This window comes from Nyctereutes procyonoides, unplaced genomic scaffold, assembly GCF_905146905.1.
Source record: "Nyctereutes procyonoides isolate TBG_1078 unplaced genomic scaffold, NYPRO_anot_genome, whole genome shotgun sequence".
NCBI lineage: Eukaryota > Metazoa > Chordata > Mammalia > Carnivora > Canidae > Nyctereutes > Nyctereutes procyonoides.
In genome coordinates this window covers 3586571-3606286 of record NW_026575155.1, presented here as the reverse complement: position 1 = coordinate 3606286, position 19716 = coordinate 3586571, and the positions used below count along the sequence as shown (strand labels likewise).

At 36.6% G+C, this 19716-nt stretch overlaps 1 protein-coding gene across 7 annotated transcripts in view; it reads left to right on the top strand.

Annotated features, from left to right (window-relative positions):
* Positions 1-19716, top strand: part of GRIK1 (glutamate ionotropic receptor kainate type subunit 1) — a 358854-nt gene that overhangs the window by 334532 nt on the left and 4606 nt on the right. For 4 of the 7 annotated variants that reach the window (XM_055313531.1, XM_055313528.1, XM_055313529.1 and 1 more), the window contains 2 exons: positions 2329-2554; positions 7227-7477. In XM_055313531.1, coding sequence (XP_055169506.1) covers positions 2329-2554; positions 7227-7477 — 477 coding nt within the window. Of the gene's footprint in view, positions 1-2328; positions 2555-7226; positions 7478-8797; positions 8948-19716 lie in introns of those variants that run through there. The other 3 variants (XM_055313533.1, XM_055313532.1, XM_055313530.1) reach the window with 1 other exon arrangement.

The window sequence follows — 19716 nt, the reverse complement described above, 5'->3', positions numbered from 1 at the left end:
CTCTTGGTGAGTTACATGTTATACAAGCTGTATGTTAGTCACATGACGTAAGACCACAAATAGGTCTGCAGTGTATTGAGATAATTTGAGAACCTACCTGATAGGGCTCAATAATAGGCTTGTAGGTTTTGAGTTGAATCTTTTCATCTTCCTGCAGGTCCTTCAATTCCTGGACCCCCCCACACTTGTCCATTACCATCAATGAACTGATCATTTACCTTGTTTTGTCCTCAACTTCCCTAAACTAAAAATCCAGTTCTCTAACTATTTACAACATTCATTTTTAATAGAAGTTAAGTATGGTAAAAAATAGATGTTTCATGGGACTTTTTTATGTGATGGTTGACTCTAAGTTTGTGTTAACATGACACAAAATAGAAAACTGCTTCAGGGAATATTAGAAGTCCATGACTTGAAGCTATATTGTCATAGGTAAAGCAAATAAGATTAAAAATCATTCTCAGAAAAAAAAATTGGCAATGACATCCACTCCCCAAGATCGTAATGGTCCAATGGAAAGAGCAGTGAATTAGGTGTTGGGAGTCCTGGGGTCCGGTATTAAATCTGATATGAGTTCTGTGACTTTCATGAAATCTCCAAATCTTCTATACCAATATTCCCTCCTCTGTGAAAACAGAGGTTTGAATGAGTCAGTTTCTAAAGTATCTGACAATTTTAAAACTTCATACTTATAAGAAAACTATTTTCCCTGAATCTAGTTTCCTGATAGAAGAATAATTTTGCCAGCTGTGCATTTACTACCAAAAGACAGACTGACCTCTTTGTATTCCTTCGAGTGGTTCTTTATTACAAATTTATCATTATACATCTCTTAGAGATTGAAATCACACAACGAATGAGGCATTGACCCTGATCACAAAAAAAAAAAAAAAAACATGTCTTTGTCATGGAGACATGAGCTCCTATTTGCAGATACCTCTGGGGTTGAGGAGTAATTCACAGGGGCCTAATCATGATAGAATGGCTTCCATAAAATACCAGTATCTATAAGGTACTGTTCATTGAATTGTTGTTTGTCTCACAAGACCTTTCTCAGGGGGATCTTCAAATGCCTAACAATCCAAAATAAAGCCATCTGTCCTCCCTTAACTCATAAAGCCTACAGCATTAACCCAGGTCCTAAATAGAGTTAGGAATTAACTGAGCCCGCAGGAACACTTGAGCATGAATAACCACACCAGAGTTGATTCCACAGGTATTCCATTTATTGCTTATGGCCCCAAATCATGTTTTAAGCTTCTCTGCACTCCTGAGATGATACACCCCATGCCTGCCAAAGAAGCTGTCTCATGTGTGGGAGCTGGAGTTAGCTCAGAATGATCAGTAATTCCTATAATGTCTTTCATTTTCAAAATAAATGGAGGGGAGTGTTGATGCAAATGAAGACGAATTCAGAAAAAAAAATTGGAAAAATATGGAAATTACAGAGTAAAATGTAAAATGTCTAATTATAGATCATTATTCAAAAGAATAGAAAATTCATATCCAAGCAATATGAAAACTAAGGCAGTATATTTTAACAAAGAAAGATAATGAGATAATGGAATGTATAGATGCATATATCCTATGCATCATATTTATGGTTTATTATTGAATCTATCAAAAAGCTGAAGAATAAGGGAAAAGACAACATCACAGAACACTTTGAAATGTAATATTCCATCCTCATCCTCTAAAATATAGTTGTAATTAAAATTGAATACGTACATAAAACAGCATATAAATACAGTACAAGAGCTTTCTGATCTGAATTTTAACTTGAAAAGAACGTTTGTATTCTCAGTTTTCCAGAAAAGATAAGAGCAAATGGCAGTCCTTTCATAAACAAAGCAACCAAAGCATGTGATTTAGTTCAGGGCTGTCCCCAGCAAAAGCATGCTGTAACAGGCAAGAAGTACGAAGCAGGAAACAGTACAACAATGCCAGATGCAGTTAAGTGGATGAAGGGGAATGGAGTCGATGAGCGGAGCCCTGGGGTGAGGTAGTTATTCCTTGGCCCAGCATGCCTTGAGAATTTAGTCTTAGTGGCCACAATTCATTAGGCAGATGCTGTCATTGATATCAGGACTTTGAGCCAATGTCTTACCACCTCTTTTCCCTCAATAGCTGCCTCAGGGCTTCCAATGTTTTCCTGTAGTAAATCGGGCTCCTCTCAACTACCAAATTGAAAGCCAAGGATCATCCTTACTGATTTCCTACCTGAAAGAAAGAATCCCCATACTGTTTGGACCACTGGGATTTTGAATAGCTTTAGGACACATTTTCTCAGCACTCTTCTGCTGGTGGGTGTGCTTTCTTTCCCTGCAGAAATCAAAGATATCCACCTACGAGAAGATGTGGGCTTTTATGAGCAGCAGGCAGCAGACTGCCCTGGTAAAAAACAGTGATGAAGGGATCCAACGGGTACTCACCACTGACTACGCCCTGCTAATGGAGTCCACCAGCATTGAGTATGTGACGCAGAGAAACTGCAACCTCACTCAGATTGGAGGCCTCATTGACTCCAAAGGTTATGGAGTGGGAACACCTATCGGTAAGAGAGGCAAGGCATGAACCAAGACTGTTACGGGCAATGTCAATTATGCAGGATCAAAGAGGGTGAATGCAGTGATATCTACTCCACACTCTGAGAAGTTCTACAATGCCTTTAGTGGACTAATCAATAAGGGAAATATCTGTGTAGGTCAGAGCCATGTTTTGAATGGACGATTCCCAGATATTTAACTTAATGAACTTTCAACCCACTATTTCTTTCAAGGTGTACCACCAAGTGTCTGTTTGAAAATACCAATTTTATTATTTTACCCTCAAAAATTATCTTTAAAGAATATCTTCTTGATTAATCCTCTTGACATTATTCTCTTCAGTACCTTTACATGCATATCTAGTTTTTCTATCTCAAATTACATTGGACTATAACAAAATTAATTATGCTTATAGATGACAAAAGTTGAAAGGTCAGAATTCCATGTCAATAGAAGTAAAACCAAAACTATTATCTATAAAAGAAGAAAGATAAAGATTAAATTATAATTTTTTCTAGCAATATGCTAGAAATACATCAAGGATAACTATCTAAAATATCCAAATATTCTTAATTCTTTACTTTTATGCTACTGTTTTCCCTAGAGATATTATTGTCTTGTAGGTGTACAGACCCATATAACAAGGTTTTCTTGCATGTCTAACAAAGAAAACTAAATTCTATATTTAAGGGACAATTATGGATTCTTTATATATAGAAGAATGTACCATATAAGGTTTGGGCATGCTGGTACTCTGCTCTTCTTAAGTGAGTGATTGGTAATTTTGTGATAAGCATTCTAAAGGAGAGGAATCAGAAGCAACCTTAGACCACTGAGTAGTCCAAAAGGCAGAAATCTTGTTATAGTCAAGTTCTATCATTAAGGATTCAAGGTAGATAAGATTTGCTTGTTTATATTATTATTTTTGTTGTTTGAAAGGTATTGTCCAGTCCAACCCTCAACATTAGCCTGAGATCACAAACTCAAATGCTTCCAGAGGTCAAGCAGATATCATAACTGAATAAACTTGTTTGCTTGTGGGAGCAATAGGGAATGGTAGCAACTATGGAAAATTAGAGAACACATGACTCATCTAAAGGGGGCAACTGCTTGTCAGGTTAGTCAATTGCACATGTGGGATTTTGAACAAAAATTTGTTAGATGTTCCATTTTTTTCATTTTAAAAAATCAGATTTTAGGTGGACTGTCCAACGTTAGGACTTTTAGCCACAAATTCATTCTTAAAAAAGACTATGTATCCCATGTTCAGCTTTTGATAAATATTAATTTAATTAACCAGATGAATACATAATCAACTTGACTCCCTGCTGTCCATCTGGTGCTAGAAATATATGCTATGGAGAAATTAACTTTATTATTATTGTTGTTATCAAGAATGCATTATAAATAAATCTGTAGAGTGATTGAGCTAGAGAACCCCATAACTGCTTTCTTGTGCCTTGATTTTCAACAGCTTTCCCTGATGAAATACCAGTTTTGCTAGCAAAGTGTCTATTTTTTTCCCAGATGGTGAACTCTCCTATAATTAAGTGAACATGTTCTGCAGGGGGCTCAGTGGGATTGTTAGACACTAATTTTAAAAAATGCTATGACTCTTTTTGTAAAACAATCTAATATCTTCCTAACCAAGCTTTGTCACTTCATTTTCCATAATAGAGGTGGAGGGAGTTAGACAGATTCTATTTTTTTATATCCCCCAATTGCTGATTTATTTAAAAGGGCCCTAAGTTAGACAAAAATAGCAGGAGTGGGTACTTTTACCTGAATCTTTGCAAAATCAAGACCTTAAGATTGTGTTATATTCTGCATCTACTTGGAGGAGCAACTCTGGTTTCTTAATAGAACTATGTTTAGATTAAATTATAGAGTTGACACCTGTACTTTCCTCATTTTATCTTCCACCTCATAAGCCCATCTTGACCACCTTCAACACTACTCCTTGCTCACCCAGTTTCTTATCTGGTAATAATGAAAGAAAATAACACTGTGTATCACTCCTGAGAATATATGTGCTTTACTACGAGACATTTAATGGGCATTTCTTCTAATGAATGAATTTAACACTAAAGATAAAATTTGGGGGTAGGGAAAATGGAAAGGAAGCAAGGGGCTTCTTTCTGCAACAGTCTTGAATCAATGCAGCAATTTGAAAATGACTTTGCCCTCATGTAAATGAGGCTCTGATGAGTACCACTGTATCATATATAATGTGACATAGGGACATGAGTGATCCAACGCAGTCTACCTTTTCCAACCTCATTCATACTCTGACACACAAGTTCCAAAGTTGAAGAGCTCTTCCCCCTCCCTAGATAAAAAGAACTACACTCCAGGAATTTTTCATACTGGTTATAAACCTGTCAAGCTTTTAAACCAAAAACAATGAAGGAATAATTGGAACAGATGGCAGACCTCAGAAAGACGACATCCACTGGGAATACAGCTGTTGGATAAATTTGTGAGATGTTTCTTCTATGATGAATTGACTCTTTAAGAAAGCTCAGTTGCTATTCAGGAAGATCTGTGTGTATACATATATATTTTTTCAAGTGACTTGTAATAAATCACTTCTGATGTCACTCACTCCACTTAAGCAACAACAACAAAGGCTGAAGCTAAAATACATTTAGATACCAAAAATTCTCCACACAATTCTGGTCTTGCCCTTACTGACTCCCTGAAGGCTTCAAACTCTTTGCCATGGTCAAAAATTGGCAAAGTCGGCTCAGTCACAACACAAAATTGAAGACTTTGCTTCTTTGAGACTCTCAGGACAGAAGCTCTGGAAATGCACCTCCTGAGGGATTTAAAATAAAACTTCAAAAGAATGAGAGCAGTTACAGCTTAAACAGGTTACTAGAAGGCTGGAAATTACCTTCCTTAGAGAACAACTTTAAACAGAGATCCGATTCCCGTCTGTCTGAAATGTTTTAGGTATTGTGCAGCCTGAAGGCACAAGGAGAGCGTCAGTCAACATTTATTGAGTGCCCACTGTGTATACTGCTATGATTACAGCGGCAACCGCTACCATAAGAACAATTCTCAAGCTCTTGAAAGCATTTTCTTGTGCATTAAAGCGAAGCTCTCCTGGTTCACCTAATTGCTCACATGCCATGTGTATGTTAATGGTGCTAATTTTGACACTAACCATTATTCTGAGGGTATTTAAGCAAGCAGCCAATATCTTTTAATTTGGCTTAAAAGAGCCATTTTCTCACCAAAAATCCATTCTTCTAATTGACAAGCCGTAATCTAACTCCAAAACATTTGGCTCTTCTTTTAAACTTGATTTTGGGTACTGACAATGACTTTAGGAAGTTTGGGGAGGAAAGAAAGAAAAATGACAAATGCCACAATGTTAACCTTCTGCTTTTCCAACATAAAACATGCCATGGAACATGAGGTTTGTGCATGTGGAGGCTGAAGACAGGAAGAGAGGTAGGCTGTGGGGTAGAGGAAGCAGCCTTCATGGAAATGACACTAGGTGAGAAGTAAGAGGAAATGAGTTAAGTCCTTGCCTCAGCCAGTAACTAGTACTTTTACTCATACTTTCACATCCTAAATTTCTTCAAGGCTAAAATACATGGACTGGAGTATATGATTTCTAAGATGTCTTCTGGTTCTAAGATGGCCCGTTTTTCCACCTGTTGTTTGATTTTTGCATTCCTTTTTATTTCTACCAAGAAGAACTTTAAAGTTTACAAACAGAATGAAGGTATACTACTTTCCTACTGAGTAAAAGAAATACTAACAAAAATTTTCAGCATCCAATGAAAAATTGTGTAAATGCATCTTACCATCTTTTAATATCTCCCTTTGCATTAATTGGCATAGAAAGCCAGTACTGGGCAAGCTATGGCTATAGATGCTTGTCAGTACTGTCTAACCGTAACATAATTAAAAGCTTAATAACATTACTAAAAGATTGAATATAGAAAAATATCGATGAAGTCCTTGCACATCTTCCAAACTTAGCTGAATTTTTAGAACCTTTGAAGTATTCAAATTCTAATCTTAATGGTATATTACTCGGTATGGACTAATTACTATAACCAACATCTGCTATTTTCAGATCTTTTTTTTTTTAAGAGTTTATTTATTTATTCATGAGAGACACACACACACACAGAGAGGCAGAGACATAGGCAGAAGGATAAGCAGGGGACTTGATCTCAGGATCCTGGGATCACAACCTGAGCTGAAGGCAGATGCTGAACCACAGAGCCACCCAGACTTCCCAACGTTGGGAAATGTCTATCTCTGCCCTAGGAAGAAGGCAAGATGACACTGATGATCATCTAGCCAGGCTGTCACAATATTAGACAATTGAGAAGAAATAGAATCCAAACAATGAAATCCCCCAACATGGGATTTATGAAAGCCTCACCAGAAACAGAGTATACAGTAGAATTTCCAGCTCAGCTTTTCCTTATTGAAAAGGAACAGACAGTCTGGCAAGAGTTAATTTCAGAATGTCAGCTATCCAGTTTCCAATTATTTAGAACCTTCAAAATAAAGACTTCAACTTCCGTGCCCTTTGCCAGTCCATTTGTGCATTGGGGTTGCCCAACAGCCATGAAGGCGTTACCGTTAAGACAATGATCCTTCTTGACATCTTCAATCTTTTGGTGACCAATATCCAAATGATCTTACTTACAGGTTCTCCTTACCGGGATAAAATCACTATTGCTATTCTTCAGTTACAAGAAGAGGGCAAACTGCATATGATGAAAGAGAAGTGGTGGCGGGGGAATGGCTGCCCCGAGGAAGACAGCAAAGAGGCCAGTGCTCTGGGAGTAGAAAATATTGGGGGCATCTTCATTGTTCTGGCTGCTGGACTGGTCCTTTCTGTATTTGTAGCCATTGGAGAATTTATATACAAATCACGGAAGAACAATGATGTTGAACAGGTGAGTCATCTCTTTCTAGGACGAGGTAGTTTTTAGTTTGTGTTATCTGTCTTAAGTTTGAGGGTTTAAATGATGCCTGCCCTTTTTTTGTAACAGTCTATTGAATTAGATGCCCAGAAGAGCCATTTCTGAGTTAGAGCAAAGAGCTATTGAATCCCTGCCAGGTGCTGCTGGCACTGCAACCCCATCATTTATTAATGAGAAGAAGGAAGCGCCTTATATACTAAATCCAATTAGCACTATTTGGAATGGCAGTGCAGAAATTCCAAACTCAGTTAATTTCTTGAACAGTTATTTGCTCTTAAGATAGAAACCCTAGATAAAGCAAGCAAGAAATAAATCCAGAATTGGAAAAGATATAAAAAGATCTTTGAGAAAAATGTTACCATCCTTTCTTTAAGTCTAGATGCTGAGCACATGTACTAATGCAAAACAATTTACATAAAGATATAAATATAGTATTTTGAAACTGAGCATTTAGCTCTCTCAAAATATGATTTGTAAAAGGATAATTCACCAATTTGGGGGGACCAGGAATATGATAAATTATACAGAATGACAATGAATTTATTAGACACTTTATTTTTCCAAATTGTATTTAGAATTATAGTTGATTTTAACAGTCAACCATTTTTATGTCACTTTTATTTTTGATAGAAATCGCACCAGGAACTTACACCGTTCTGAATAAGATGATTGTATTATTCCTTCATAAGCATGCTAGAATAAACAAAGTACAAAGCTCATGCCTATTGTCGTGCATTAGGCCACCCATTCAAATTAAAATTATTGTTAGAATTTTGAGACTAACAACAATTAATAACAGGGCTAGTTTAATGCTCAGCTGTCACTCTCTTGAAATTAATTATTTTAAACAAGGGGTTCCACATTTTCACTGTGCACTGGATCCCACAAATTATGCAACCAGTTCTGATTAATAATCCCATACCAGTCTCATTTCCTTAAGCTCCCAAAGCTGGGGATGGTTGATTATAACCTGGCTTTATCATGAAAATTTTCCCACAATTAAAAGGCAATTGTGAGAACATTAAGCACCCCTTTCTTAGATTTTGTTAGAGAAAACTATCGATTTAAAAGGGAAAATGGACTGTTCTGCTTTGTTTTAACTTTCAATTTGCTCTTGAGGTGTCTTGTTTTATGCAACTAATTTGAAAAATAAAAGCTTGTATATGTTATGCTTTAATGTGCTTCTCATAATTGCCAGCTTCATTTTATTTAAATTTTCATTTAAACACTCATTTTTGCTTCTGATTTATTCATTTTTTTCTATATTTTTTTCTCATTTCTTTTGCATGCAAGGCTTTTTGTTTCTTTTATGGACTGCAGTGTAAGCAAACCCATCCAACCAACTCCACTTCTGGAACCACTTTATCTACGGATTTAGAATGTGGCAAATTAATTCGAGAGGAGAGAGGGATTCGGACACAGTCCTCAGTTCATACTGTGTAATCAGTTAAAGAAAAAAAAAGTGTGCCCAGTAGAAATTGTTTCTGCTAATTGGTGTTGTTGATGGTATCTGTATCTACTAAGCATAAATAGCCATATTCCCTATCCTTTTAAGATAGCAAAACTCATGTACTTTAGACATTGAATTCAATGCACTGAGAACAGATGTGCATTCTGTGTTGAAACTGAGGCTTATTAAGGGTATATAAACTCCAAGATATGTGTATTTTCCAGAATCTGCTATATTATCAAGAGAATGGTTATCTTATTGCATGCATTAAAAATAAATCTTTCTTCGTGAAAAAGTAGATCCAGATTTTCAACAGTGCAAACCATAAAAACAAAATACTAATATTGTGGGATTCTTTTCATCTTTGTGGACCTTTTTTCTCCTCTTTCTCTCTCCCTGTCCCTTATGTTCTGTATATCCACACACGTTCAAATTACCCGAAGCCCTGTCTTTTTGTAGCAACTCTGTAACAATGTTGATGTTCAACTCAAATGGATTCCGCTATTTAAAATGTATTACTTACACAAAGACTCAAAGATGTCTTAGATTTAAAAATTGATAAATGTGATCCCAGAAAATGAAAACTAAACTTGAAACCTCTGGCGTCACAAAAGAGCATTAGCTAAATTGAACATCACTCAGAAAGGCACAACACAGTCGAGAATGATTCCTGGGTAGAAATTCATTATCATCAAGTTCTCACATAACATTTACTTGACAGTCCTTTGTAGGTTCAGATCATAGTATGCTCAGAGTCTCTAAGGAACTGCTATTTTTTTTTCATGCTATAGATTATTTCTTGCAAACTCCAGACAAAGTCCTAAACTAGGAACTAATGCATAACATCTTCTATTTTCCACTTACTCACTCTCACTCTGCACTGATGAACATCTTTTCACAAGATGTTATTTTATCCCCTTCCTACTCACCCAGGATAGAGTGGTTGTTCTCATAGCAATCCTTTCTGAGCATCACCACTTTCACACTCATTTCTCTGGACCCTTCATCATTTATCAATTCATTCCAAGTATATTGGGGAGAAGGGTAAGGAGGAGAAAATAAGTAGAGGAAAGAATTTCCATACACATTAGTTACAGATCTCTGTAGATTTATTTTCCGCCTGCATTCAAAATGCTGTAAATAATTCCCACTCTAACTCAGCTTGGTGATATAGAAAACCAACTGCATACTTAATTGGTTGTGATGGAGGATGTCTGCTGTCCCTCTGAGCTTCTTTCCTCTTTGCAGTGAGTAGGGGAATTGAAGATGCCTTTCATCTTTCCTCAATATGGGATCAGTTGGTTTTTGTTCTCCTTAATGGGATTACCTTTTGACATATGAAGTTAGGCCCCAAAACATAGTTCTCAGAAGTAGAGATAAGCCATCTGTACAATCATGTAACATTTTGTCTTCTCTTGCTTAGCTTTAAATGGGTTCCAAATTTTGAACACAGGTCTCTTTAATCAACACTATATTTCTTCAGTAAAGCACGTTTAGGAAAATTCACTCTTGCCCTGATTGTTTCTCAGTCTTGCTTTCTTCTTTAAATAAATGTACTTTTAAGAAAATATCTATAAATTACACCAACATTTATTTATTATTATTGAAGTGAAAGCAACATACTTTGTCCTGGTTCAGAGTTGCATCTTCATAATCAATAGAGTCAATGTTGGGATAAATATTTTATTATTCATAATTCATTGATTCTATATATAGAAATCACAGATTACCTAAGTTTATATTCCCAAGGGCTATTTAATAAATCAAAGATGCTACCAAAAAACTATAAGGGTAATTGATGAAGTTTAGATAATCAAGGCTAGCAATAACAAAATTCACTTTTCTACAGACTAACCTTTAAAAGTGTAATTCAGAGGTTGAATAAAATTAATATTTGTATGCCACTTTAAGCTGTATACTACCTATTTCTCATACTTATAAATTATTTTACAGTTTTCAAAATGTTTGAAATGATAGTATTACATTTAATCCTTTCAACAATTTTATTTCAGCTTTACTAACAGATAAATAGATATTAGTTAGCAGTCTGGAATCCTAGATTTTAGAATCAGAAGAGATTTTTCAAAATCAACCAAACTTAGGTGCAAGTTCTAGTACCTTCACATACTGAATAACTATAGACAAGTGGCTTCATTTCTCAGAGCCTTGGGCATTATGTCTAGGTTGTACTGAAGGACTCTCTTTCATAATGGATCCCATTGGCAAATGTTACTCAAGTAAGATTTTCCTGGTGTAAGTGACCCATAGAGCATTACTCTAAACATTCATTTACTGCATGATATCTCAGTGTGTTTAACATGCTATGATGCATTGGGAATTTTCAACAAGATTGGAAAGTATTCAGTATTTCTCAAACTTACTAGATAACAGAATCTATTTTTCCCCAAAAACATCTTGACAGACCATTGTTCTATAGATCATACTCAAGGGAACACTGGCCTAATAATGTTTATCTCATCCAGTGATAATGTACAAAACATATTAGCCATGCCTGGCACATAGTTCTTATTATTGGGGGTAATTTTTTAATTTCTCTGAGATTTAGTGTCTTCAATTGTAAAATGAAGATAATCTGTCGACCTCTATTTGCTATGAGAATTGAATGAAATAATATAATGGCATAGAAAATGAGATCATTTATAAGAATCCTGTTAACAGATACTGGTTAACAGTTCCTCATAGAGAAATTAAGTATTGTTCTCTAATCAAGTGGATGGTAAGTACAATTTATCATGCATCTTAATACAGAGTCAGTTTGGAAAAGAGGTTTCCCAATATAAAGGTTCAAACTAGCTCTAAAACCACATTTCCTCATGCAAGCATTAAAAATCAAGGGCAATTTCATTGCCTCCAAGGGAAGGACTCAAACCACCAATACATGAGGATCTAGAAGTTATGAACCTCATCTCTAGAAATTCTAATTTGATTAGTCTGAAGTGGGAGCAGGACAATAGTTTTGTTTTGTTTTGTTTTTTTAAGATAACCAGTTGATTCTATTGTTTAGTAGTGATCTAAAGCATAACCTTATGCATATAATTGGCATTCAATAAATCACTGATGTTACTTGATTCTAGAGGTATGACACTAATTGTAAGCAAGAGATACAGCACATATTTAGCATTCAATGTTCAGTAGACCTTTTCTAGAGAGAATTCAAAAAGAAACTCTACATCTTTGTTATAAATATTTCATTATATTCAATTGATAATCTTCATATTTAGTTACAGCTGCTAGGCCTACTCAAAATGATCAAATCAGAAGTTGAATTGGTCTCTGCACCCTTTTTTCCCTTGAAGGACCTCCATACATTTCAGAAATGTAAGTCCCTTACACTCTCTTCTTTCTCACTTTATACATGCCCTAAACAACCAATTCTTGAGGTCAAGTAAATGATCACTCACACCACAGTGACCCCACTGAGAGCCATTGGATTATAAGTGAAATTTAGAAAAAAGGGGAGAGGGCTTGAACATGAAAGAAAGTTTTCCAAACTTGATTTTTACATCATTAGTTCTTAGACTTTTTTACCAAAAGGTGGACCTCAGAATCACCCAGGGAAATTACTTGCAATACACATTAAAAGTTTTACCTCCATAGATTCCCTCTCAGTGAGTGTAATCCAGGGACTGGCATTTTTAACAAAATCTGAAAATGAATGCTTAAAACCAGTTGTGCAGATTAGTTTTCATAAAAATTAGCCTAAGTATACAAGCTTTCTCCCAAATTAGATCATGTACATGAGTTTCTATTAAAACTATCTTCAGTACAAGAGGTTTTTAAAATAGCTTTTCCTAAATGAGTTTTTTCCCAACAACCTTAAATACAGCTGTTTAAAACTGTTGGTAAGCATGAGTTTTCTTTAAAGTTAGATGGAATACAGCAATCTGTATTCTATTGTCAGATTAAAGCAATCTGACTTCAAATTAAGAGGTAAGAGTGAGATTTTTATTAACATTGGCAGTTTATCTGTGGATTATACTATAAGGAACACGGTTTAAAGTTAGTGAGAGAGCAGAGAGATATGAAAAGATTGAACAAGTACATCAAGAACTATGGAGCACCATAATGTTGTCTAATCTGGCTCCTGATAGCCTGTTTATAACCCAATGCAATAAGGAAAAAATTAAGCTTATTTTGTCTTAGACTAAAATTATAAGCTGAATTATTTTAGAGTTTTTCTAGCAAAATTGTAATTACCTAGCAACACATGGTGGGTACAGATCATGCCCTTAGGAAAATCAGCTGGATCATATAGTTAAACCTTTCCCCCAAAATTATTTCCAAATACCTTACTGCATTTGATGAGTATTATTTTATGTTCTGTATAAGCCATTTATGGCAAAGCAGCACAACAATGAATCCCAATTAGTATCCAAGCCCATGACCCTTTATACTATAAGGTCTTTTTCCCAGTAAGCAATTTAAAAGTAGCCTGAACAGCCTTGAAAAGCAAAAGGAAAGCAAAGCATTCTTACTTCTTGCACTATTTTCTGCACATCTGACTGTGCCAAATGGCATTATTAATTAACTCTTATAGATAATGAAAAATTTCTGCTTGATGCTGCAGTTTTAACTTGCCTTTAGGAACCATCTCATTATGCTTCCCACAGTTATGGAATTTTATATGCACAGATGCACAAGCATATTAAAAATCATTTTTGTTTCAAAATCCTCTCCACAGAGACTGATATCATGGAAAATGGGATTCTCCTTTAAATTTTCAAAGAAATTCTATTTGCACAAATAAGAACATTTTTGTGATAGAAAACCAAATGTTCTGTGTGGTTTCACACACTGTAGAATCTGAGCTTTGTAATCGACAGCCCAAATAGAGCTAATTGGCCAAATTGCAAAATACTGCCATGTTTCCATGTTACAATGTACGCATCCAGATACATAACAAAAATAATGAGTAAGACTTGAGTGACATAATGAAGTTACTGTGATTCCATTTATCCTCTAAATTTAAACTAGTAGCGTTAGAATTTTCTTTTTCCACAATTTTTTAACTAAGTGTTTAGACTTCAAATATTTGGATTTTTCAACTGGGAAATAAAGGATAATGCCCTGATCACTTAGTCATTATCAACATAAGAACTAAGAAACTACCATCCACAGATAAGCCACCCTAATTTTGCATTTATCTTAAGTCCTAAGTGTCGCTTGGCACATTATCAGAAGCCTCCAAGTGTCCTCAGCTTCATTTCTTCTGTAGTCTGATCACTTTATTTAGCAAGTGATTTGGAGAAGTCCCAATAGGTTATTTCTGTAATTGTGCAAAGAGGCTTTCTTTTGCCTGGAAACCCAAACATTCATCAAATCACAGATAGGCCAGGAAGCAATTAATATCCATTTAGAAATAACTTTTCAAGTGTACAATGGCAATGTCTTCTAAACGAAGCAAACTCTAAAAGATATAAAAGGCTCTTATGGAAATGTAACCTGGGACTCACACGCCAAGAATGCAGGTTGCTGTGCTGCTGTTACTGAATGGGTACGTGACTTTGCATAAGTCATTACTCTTCCCTCATTCTCAGTCTCCTTCTGTGGAATTAGGGGGTGATATTTAAAATTCTCTTATAGCCACAATAGTTTTTAAGTTTGATAAGAAGAGGGAAAGAAAGAAAAATAAAGAAACAGGACCAAAAAAAGAAGTTTGGCCAAATACAAATTTAAATAAGATTGTGCAGTTATTTTGAACATATTAAATTCTTATTGCCATAAGCAGAATTGCCTTCTCCTGCCCATGCTGCAGGATGGAATGATCTGCTCTGGATGTAGAGAAAAACAGCCATCATGGCATCAAAGAGTGAAGCAGTTCTCACCAATCATAAGCAAAGTGCTACAAGCACAGGGAAAGCCAGCTATAGAAGTAGAATCATTCCTGACTTTGATGAGCCTACAGAGTAGGTGAAAACAAAAACAAAATAAAACAAACAAGCCAAACAAAGACATGTAGCTAGCAGTTTTTTGAAGCTATGGAACTGATTCCAATCTCAATCACAATTCAAGAAAGGGGGAGATCAATGGGACTGGAGCACATGGAAAACTATTCTGTAAGTGGAACTTAAATTCTGCTAAAAGCAAGGGGAAACAAAAATGATGTGCTTTTATTGTCTATTGCTTTTACTCCTACCCCTCTCCACCCTTAAGCATCAAGGTTTTTATATGTATTGCTTCCAATCCAGACGTGAATCAAATTCTTATGTTTTGAGTTTTAAGTAGACTTTACATATAAATAGCATAGACAAAAATCTTGAAAACCATGGCTTTCAGGCTCAAGAACCAGGTGTTTAGTTTTTATAATTAGTTGTTAGTTTTTGTAGCTCAAATAGTTTATCTCTAATAAGCAGGAGCCAAAACCCAGAGGCCCAAAGTTGAGGAAATGCACAAAATGATGCTTTTTTCCCTCATGTTCCAATCCTTGACCAGCTTTTGACCACTAGGAAAGAAAGGAAGAATGGGAAGGAAGTCATTAAAGCTTCATGGTACCAAAATCATGGAGAGAAGGCCTTATGACCATCCCTGAGCCAAGTCCCCATCTGAGGACAGGAGAAAAGAAACCTCAGAAAAGTGCTGGGGAGATCCTGAACAGAAAATGCTATTTTGGGATTCACAAGGTATATATAGCCCAGGAGGTAGCAAAACTTGAGAGAAATTTTACATCCAACTGTCTTCAGAATGGTGGAATAACAACATGTAGGCCATGAATCTTGAACAGCTTCATAGTCCCACTCAGTCCCAGAGCATCTCAGGGAAAGCACCCAAAACTCCATGGTGCTTCCCAATAGAACCCTGTGGAAGAGCTGAGAGAACCAGTGGACCGAAAGAATTGAGGTTGGAGTAGAAAAACCTCAGTGTGTGTACCTGACATGGAGACCATAGTGGGGCCATAAGCATCTCAGAGGACACATCAGAAAGAGAGAGAGAGAGAGACAGAGAGAGAAAGACACACACACACACACAGAGAGCAGCATCCATGAGTTCCTAGGATGCCATGCCCTAGTGGAAGCCAAAAGACAGAGGGCGGCCATAGACTCATAGACTAGCTGCTCCCACTATCACCAATGCCCAGGCCCTCTATTAAATTCTCCTACACCAAGATGCACCTGGGAAAGAAGGAAGATGGGGAGAGGCTCATTTTAACTGAGCTATTAACCAAAGGAAATTTAGTTTTAAACCAAAAGTGAATTACTTTGAGTTGATAATATCCACTAGCAGATGGGGAGATGGGGACCTCTAAGCTGAGATCTGTTATTATTTATTATGGTATCACATAGTTTTCTTGCACATCCAAGTTTATAGCTAGAGAAAAATGTATGTCCACTACATGTAGGCATAAACTGGTACTGCAAGGACTTCATGATAGCACACACATGGACTGTGAAGAACTAAAATCGTCTATCAGGCTCAATTTACCTCAGGGCCAAGGTCATTCTCTATATGAGAAGAGGCATGCAAAAAATTTCTTTTATTTATGGCCCTAACTTAGCCTCTGAGCTGCTGAAAGGACCAGTCCCCTCTTGTTTGTATGGTAATGGAAAGTCAGTACTCATAGGATAATCTCAGGCCTTCAACATGGAGGCCTGGTCAGGTACATATAAGACCAATATTCAGAGGAAATGTGTAGGCTCCAAGCTTACAAGAAGAATTGAGTCAGACTCAGAAGATGTAGGGAAGCCAGAAAGTAGCCAGAAGGACAAAGAAGATAGACACACTGTCTTCTGATGGTGACTTCAGATAGGAGAAAGGTACTGTAGGTACTTTGGATTGGCGTGCAAACCCACATTTCTGCCATTTTTAAGCAAGGAGAGTTTCTTACCTCTGGATATGTCCAGCCCACCTGAGACTTATTCTCATAACAGAAACACTTCCTTCTCTATGGTCATAATGCTTGGGTGGGCCACTTGGCAGCCACGTCTCCATACCTATCAGCCATGTTCATGCCCACTTTAGGGCAGTGGAGAGTTTCAGCTGCTCTTGAGCACCTTTCAGAGGCCATAAAAATAGAGGACAGTCTCTAAATGGCCTGATGATCAACTTTGATGACATTTCTATGCTCTAGTGACTGCTTCCTCTGAGTCTGGGACAGAGTTGGTACTATTTCCCTGTGGTTTCAGATCCCCCCTCTATTAAGCTGTCCCATATACTTGCTTTATCTCACCCCATGGGAGTTTAACTCCAAAAGTGGCAAGTGAGGGGGCCCCTTCTCTGGTATTCCTCAGCATCTAGGCTTTCCCAGACCCTGGATGGACAGATGATTCTCCTTGAAAACACAGAATTATCCTAGCTTCATTCCCCACCCCCAGTCCCTTCACTGGCTGGGCCCTGAAGGCTCCAAGGCAAACGTTTACAATTCAAAGTGCCTTCTTTTTCCTTCTTTCAAACACCTGGGCTGTTGTAATTAATAGCTTCAAAGACTGCAGTGGCTTCTATAGATCCACAAAAATCTATTTAAGAACTCAAAGCTGCAAATTTTACTTTTTTTTTTCTTTCTATGTCATCCCTACCCTGAGGGCAATGCATATAAAAGCTCTTGCTATAACTTTAAAAGTGGAAAAAGGGTTCAGATTCAGAAGATTTGGAAAAAGCACATGGATTAATATCAGAATGGAGCACTGCTCCCGTGTTAACCTCATTTTTCAAAGTTTTCCATGAAATTATACCTAATGTTAGAGGAGAATGAACTGGTACTCCAACAGTTTGGATGCAGAGCCAGAGCAGCCAACCCAAGTGAAAAATTTCTTTAAGAATTCTTTAAAAAAATAAATAAATAAATAAATAAAATCCATTCCACTATATACTTATATTTATTTTAATGGAATAAAAGTATTCTAAATACAATCTTTAATAAAGATGAACCCAAGGAAGATGATCCTTATGTATCTGGTGTCACTGAATAACCCTTTGTCCCCCACAGGTGTATGTTTATGGTTCGAAGGTTGAAAAATGGGTAATTCTGGAGTATGCATCCATGCAAAGAATTAGCTTATATTAAGGATCTGAGAGAGCAAAGATATTGGCATCATGCCCGAAGTATGGGTGCAAAAAAAGATAAAATAGAAGAGATGCGAGGGAAAAGGACATAGAGAGAGTGAAAACATGAAATTAAAAGGAGATAGGAAAATGAGTTAGTGGGGTTGATGAACTGCAGCCAAAGGGAACACAGGAGTGAAGGGAGGGGAGATCCAGTTTAAACATTGAGGTTGCAAGAAAATGGGCTGGGCAAGGAGTGGCTTTTTGGATCACAGGTGGGGATAAGGGGACCATACTTTGAAGTTCTAGTTCAGTGTCTAGATTTCCTCTACCCTCAAATTTTGGGCACAAACTCAGGAGATGAGAATCAGCTTCCTCATTAGCTTTCAGGCACAATAATCATAACCCCTATTCTGGAAGCTAATATAAAGGCCAACTCCCAACCTCTCAGATTCTTTTTTTCCTTTTTTTTATGTCCAAGGACGGTGGCATGAGAAATGCCCCAAGGATTCTGAATGAACTCAGAAAATGGATAAAATGAGAGCAAAAGGCAGCCAAATCCTGAGTTCTAGGATGCAAGAACTTCACATAAAGATAATGTAGATACATGGCTCCCAATAATCTCCAATAATCTCTAATACTCTCCCTCCCTCTTTTTTAACATAATTAGTAGGAGATCATTGAAGTCTGATCTCTGTTCTTAGATCATCAATTACCCTGGGAAGATATAAAACATGTATGCAGATAGGTGACCAGACTTTCCGAAACCTTAATGTAGCAAACGTATGAATAGAATCCTTCCGTCCTTATTCCCTAAAAAGTTTCCTGACATTTTGAACATTCCAGGTTTGCTCCCACATTGAACCTCAGAGTTTAAAAATGTTAAGGATGTGAATGCTTAGATCTTTTTGTCAAAAATGAAAAATCATTGACACTGCCTCCACAGAACTATGATAGTAATTTGACCTAATCAAGAAAATAACAGCGATGATAATCTCATTATTTCTCAGTAATCTATTCCTTGATTTCTATATTTCACTACAATTTGGTCCATTTTACTAAAAATTGTCTTTCAAAAAGGCCTCAGATTAGAGCTTGCTTTCAAGTTAAGGTAGATCTATATAAAATGAAAGATTTTATGTCTGTAAAATAACACAAATATAAAATCTCACAAAAAAAAAACCTAGACTTTTTTCTTTTGAGGCAGTTTATTTTAAGTACAGTACAAGAACTGGATTAGCTCCTCCCACCCTCCCCAGGGGAATATTTGTAGCATAAGGATAAAGGTGTCAGGAAAGAGGAATAATGTATGTTCAGGTTCACACTCGTACCAAGAAATCAAGTATTGGGGATTAATCCAAAGAAGGTGCCATGATGTTGGCAATTATTAAAAAAAAAAAAAAAGCCAAAGAGGAAGGTAAAAGAAAGCAAAAGAAGGCAAGAGAAGAGAGGGATGAGGAGGCTCACTAGGGACATACCACAGGCACAGAAGAAAAGAAGAGGAATGGCTTTCTGCAAAATAAACAAGCAAATCTTTATCCTTGTAAAACCAGAAAAGCTACAGTTCTAGATGAAGCTTCACTTGTGGTTTCTAGAAAACTACTTGTCAGTTTTCTTCCCTCTACAAGAGAAGTCACATGCGCACATAGGTGTGTGCACATATGCACACACACTCGCACTTGTACACACACATACACATGTGTGCACACACACACATACACACACACATCACGTTATCTTTGGACGATGTCCAGAGCAGCATAAA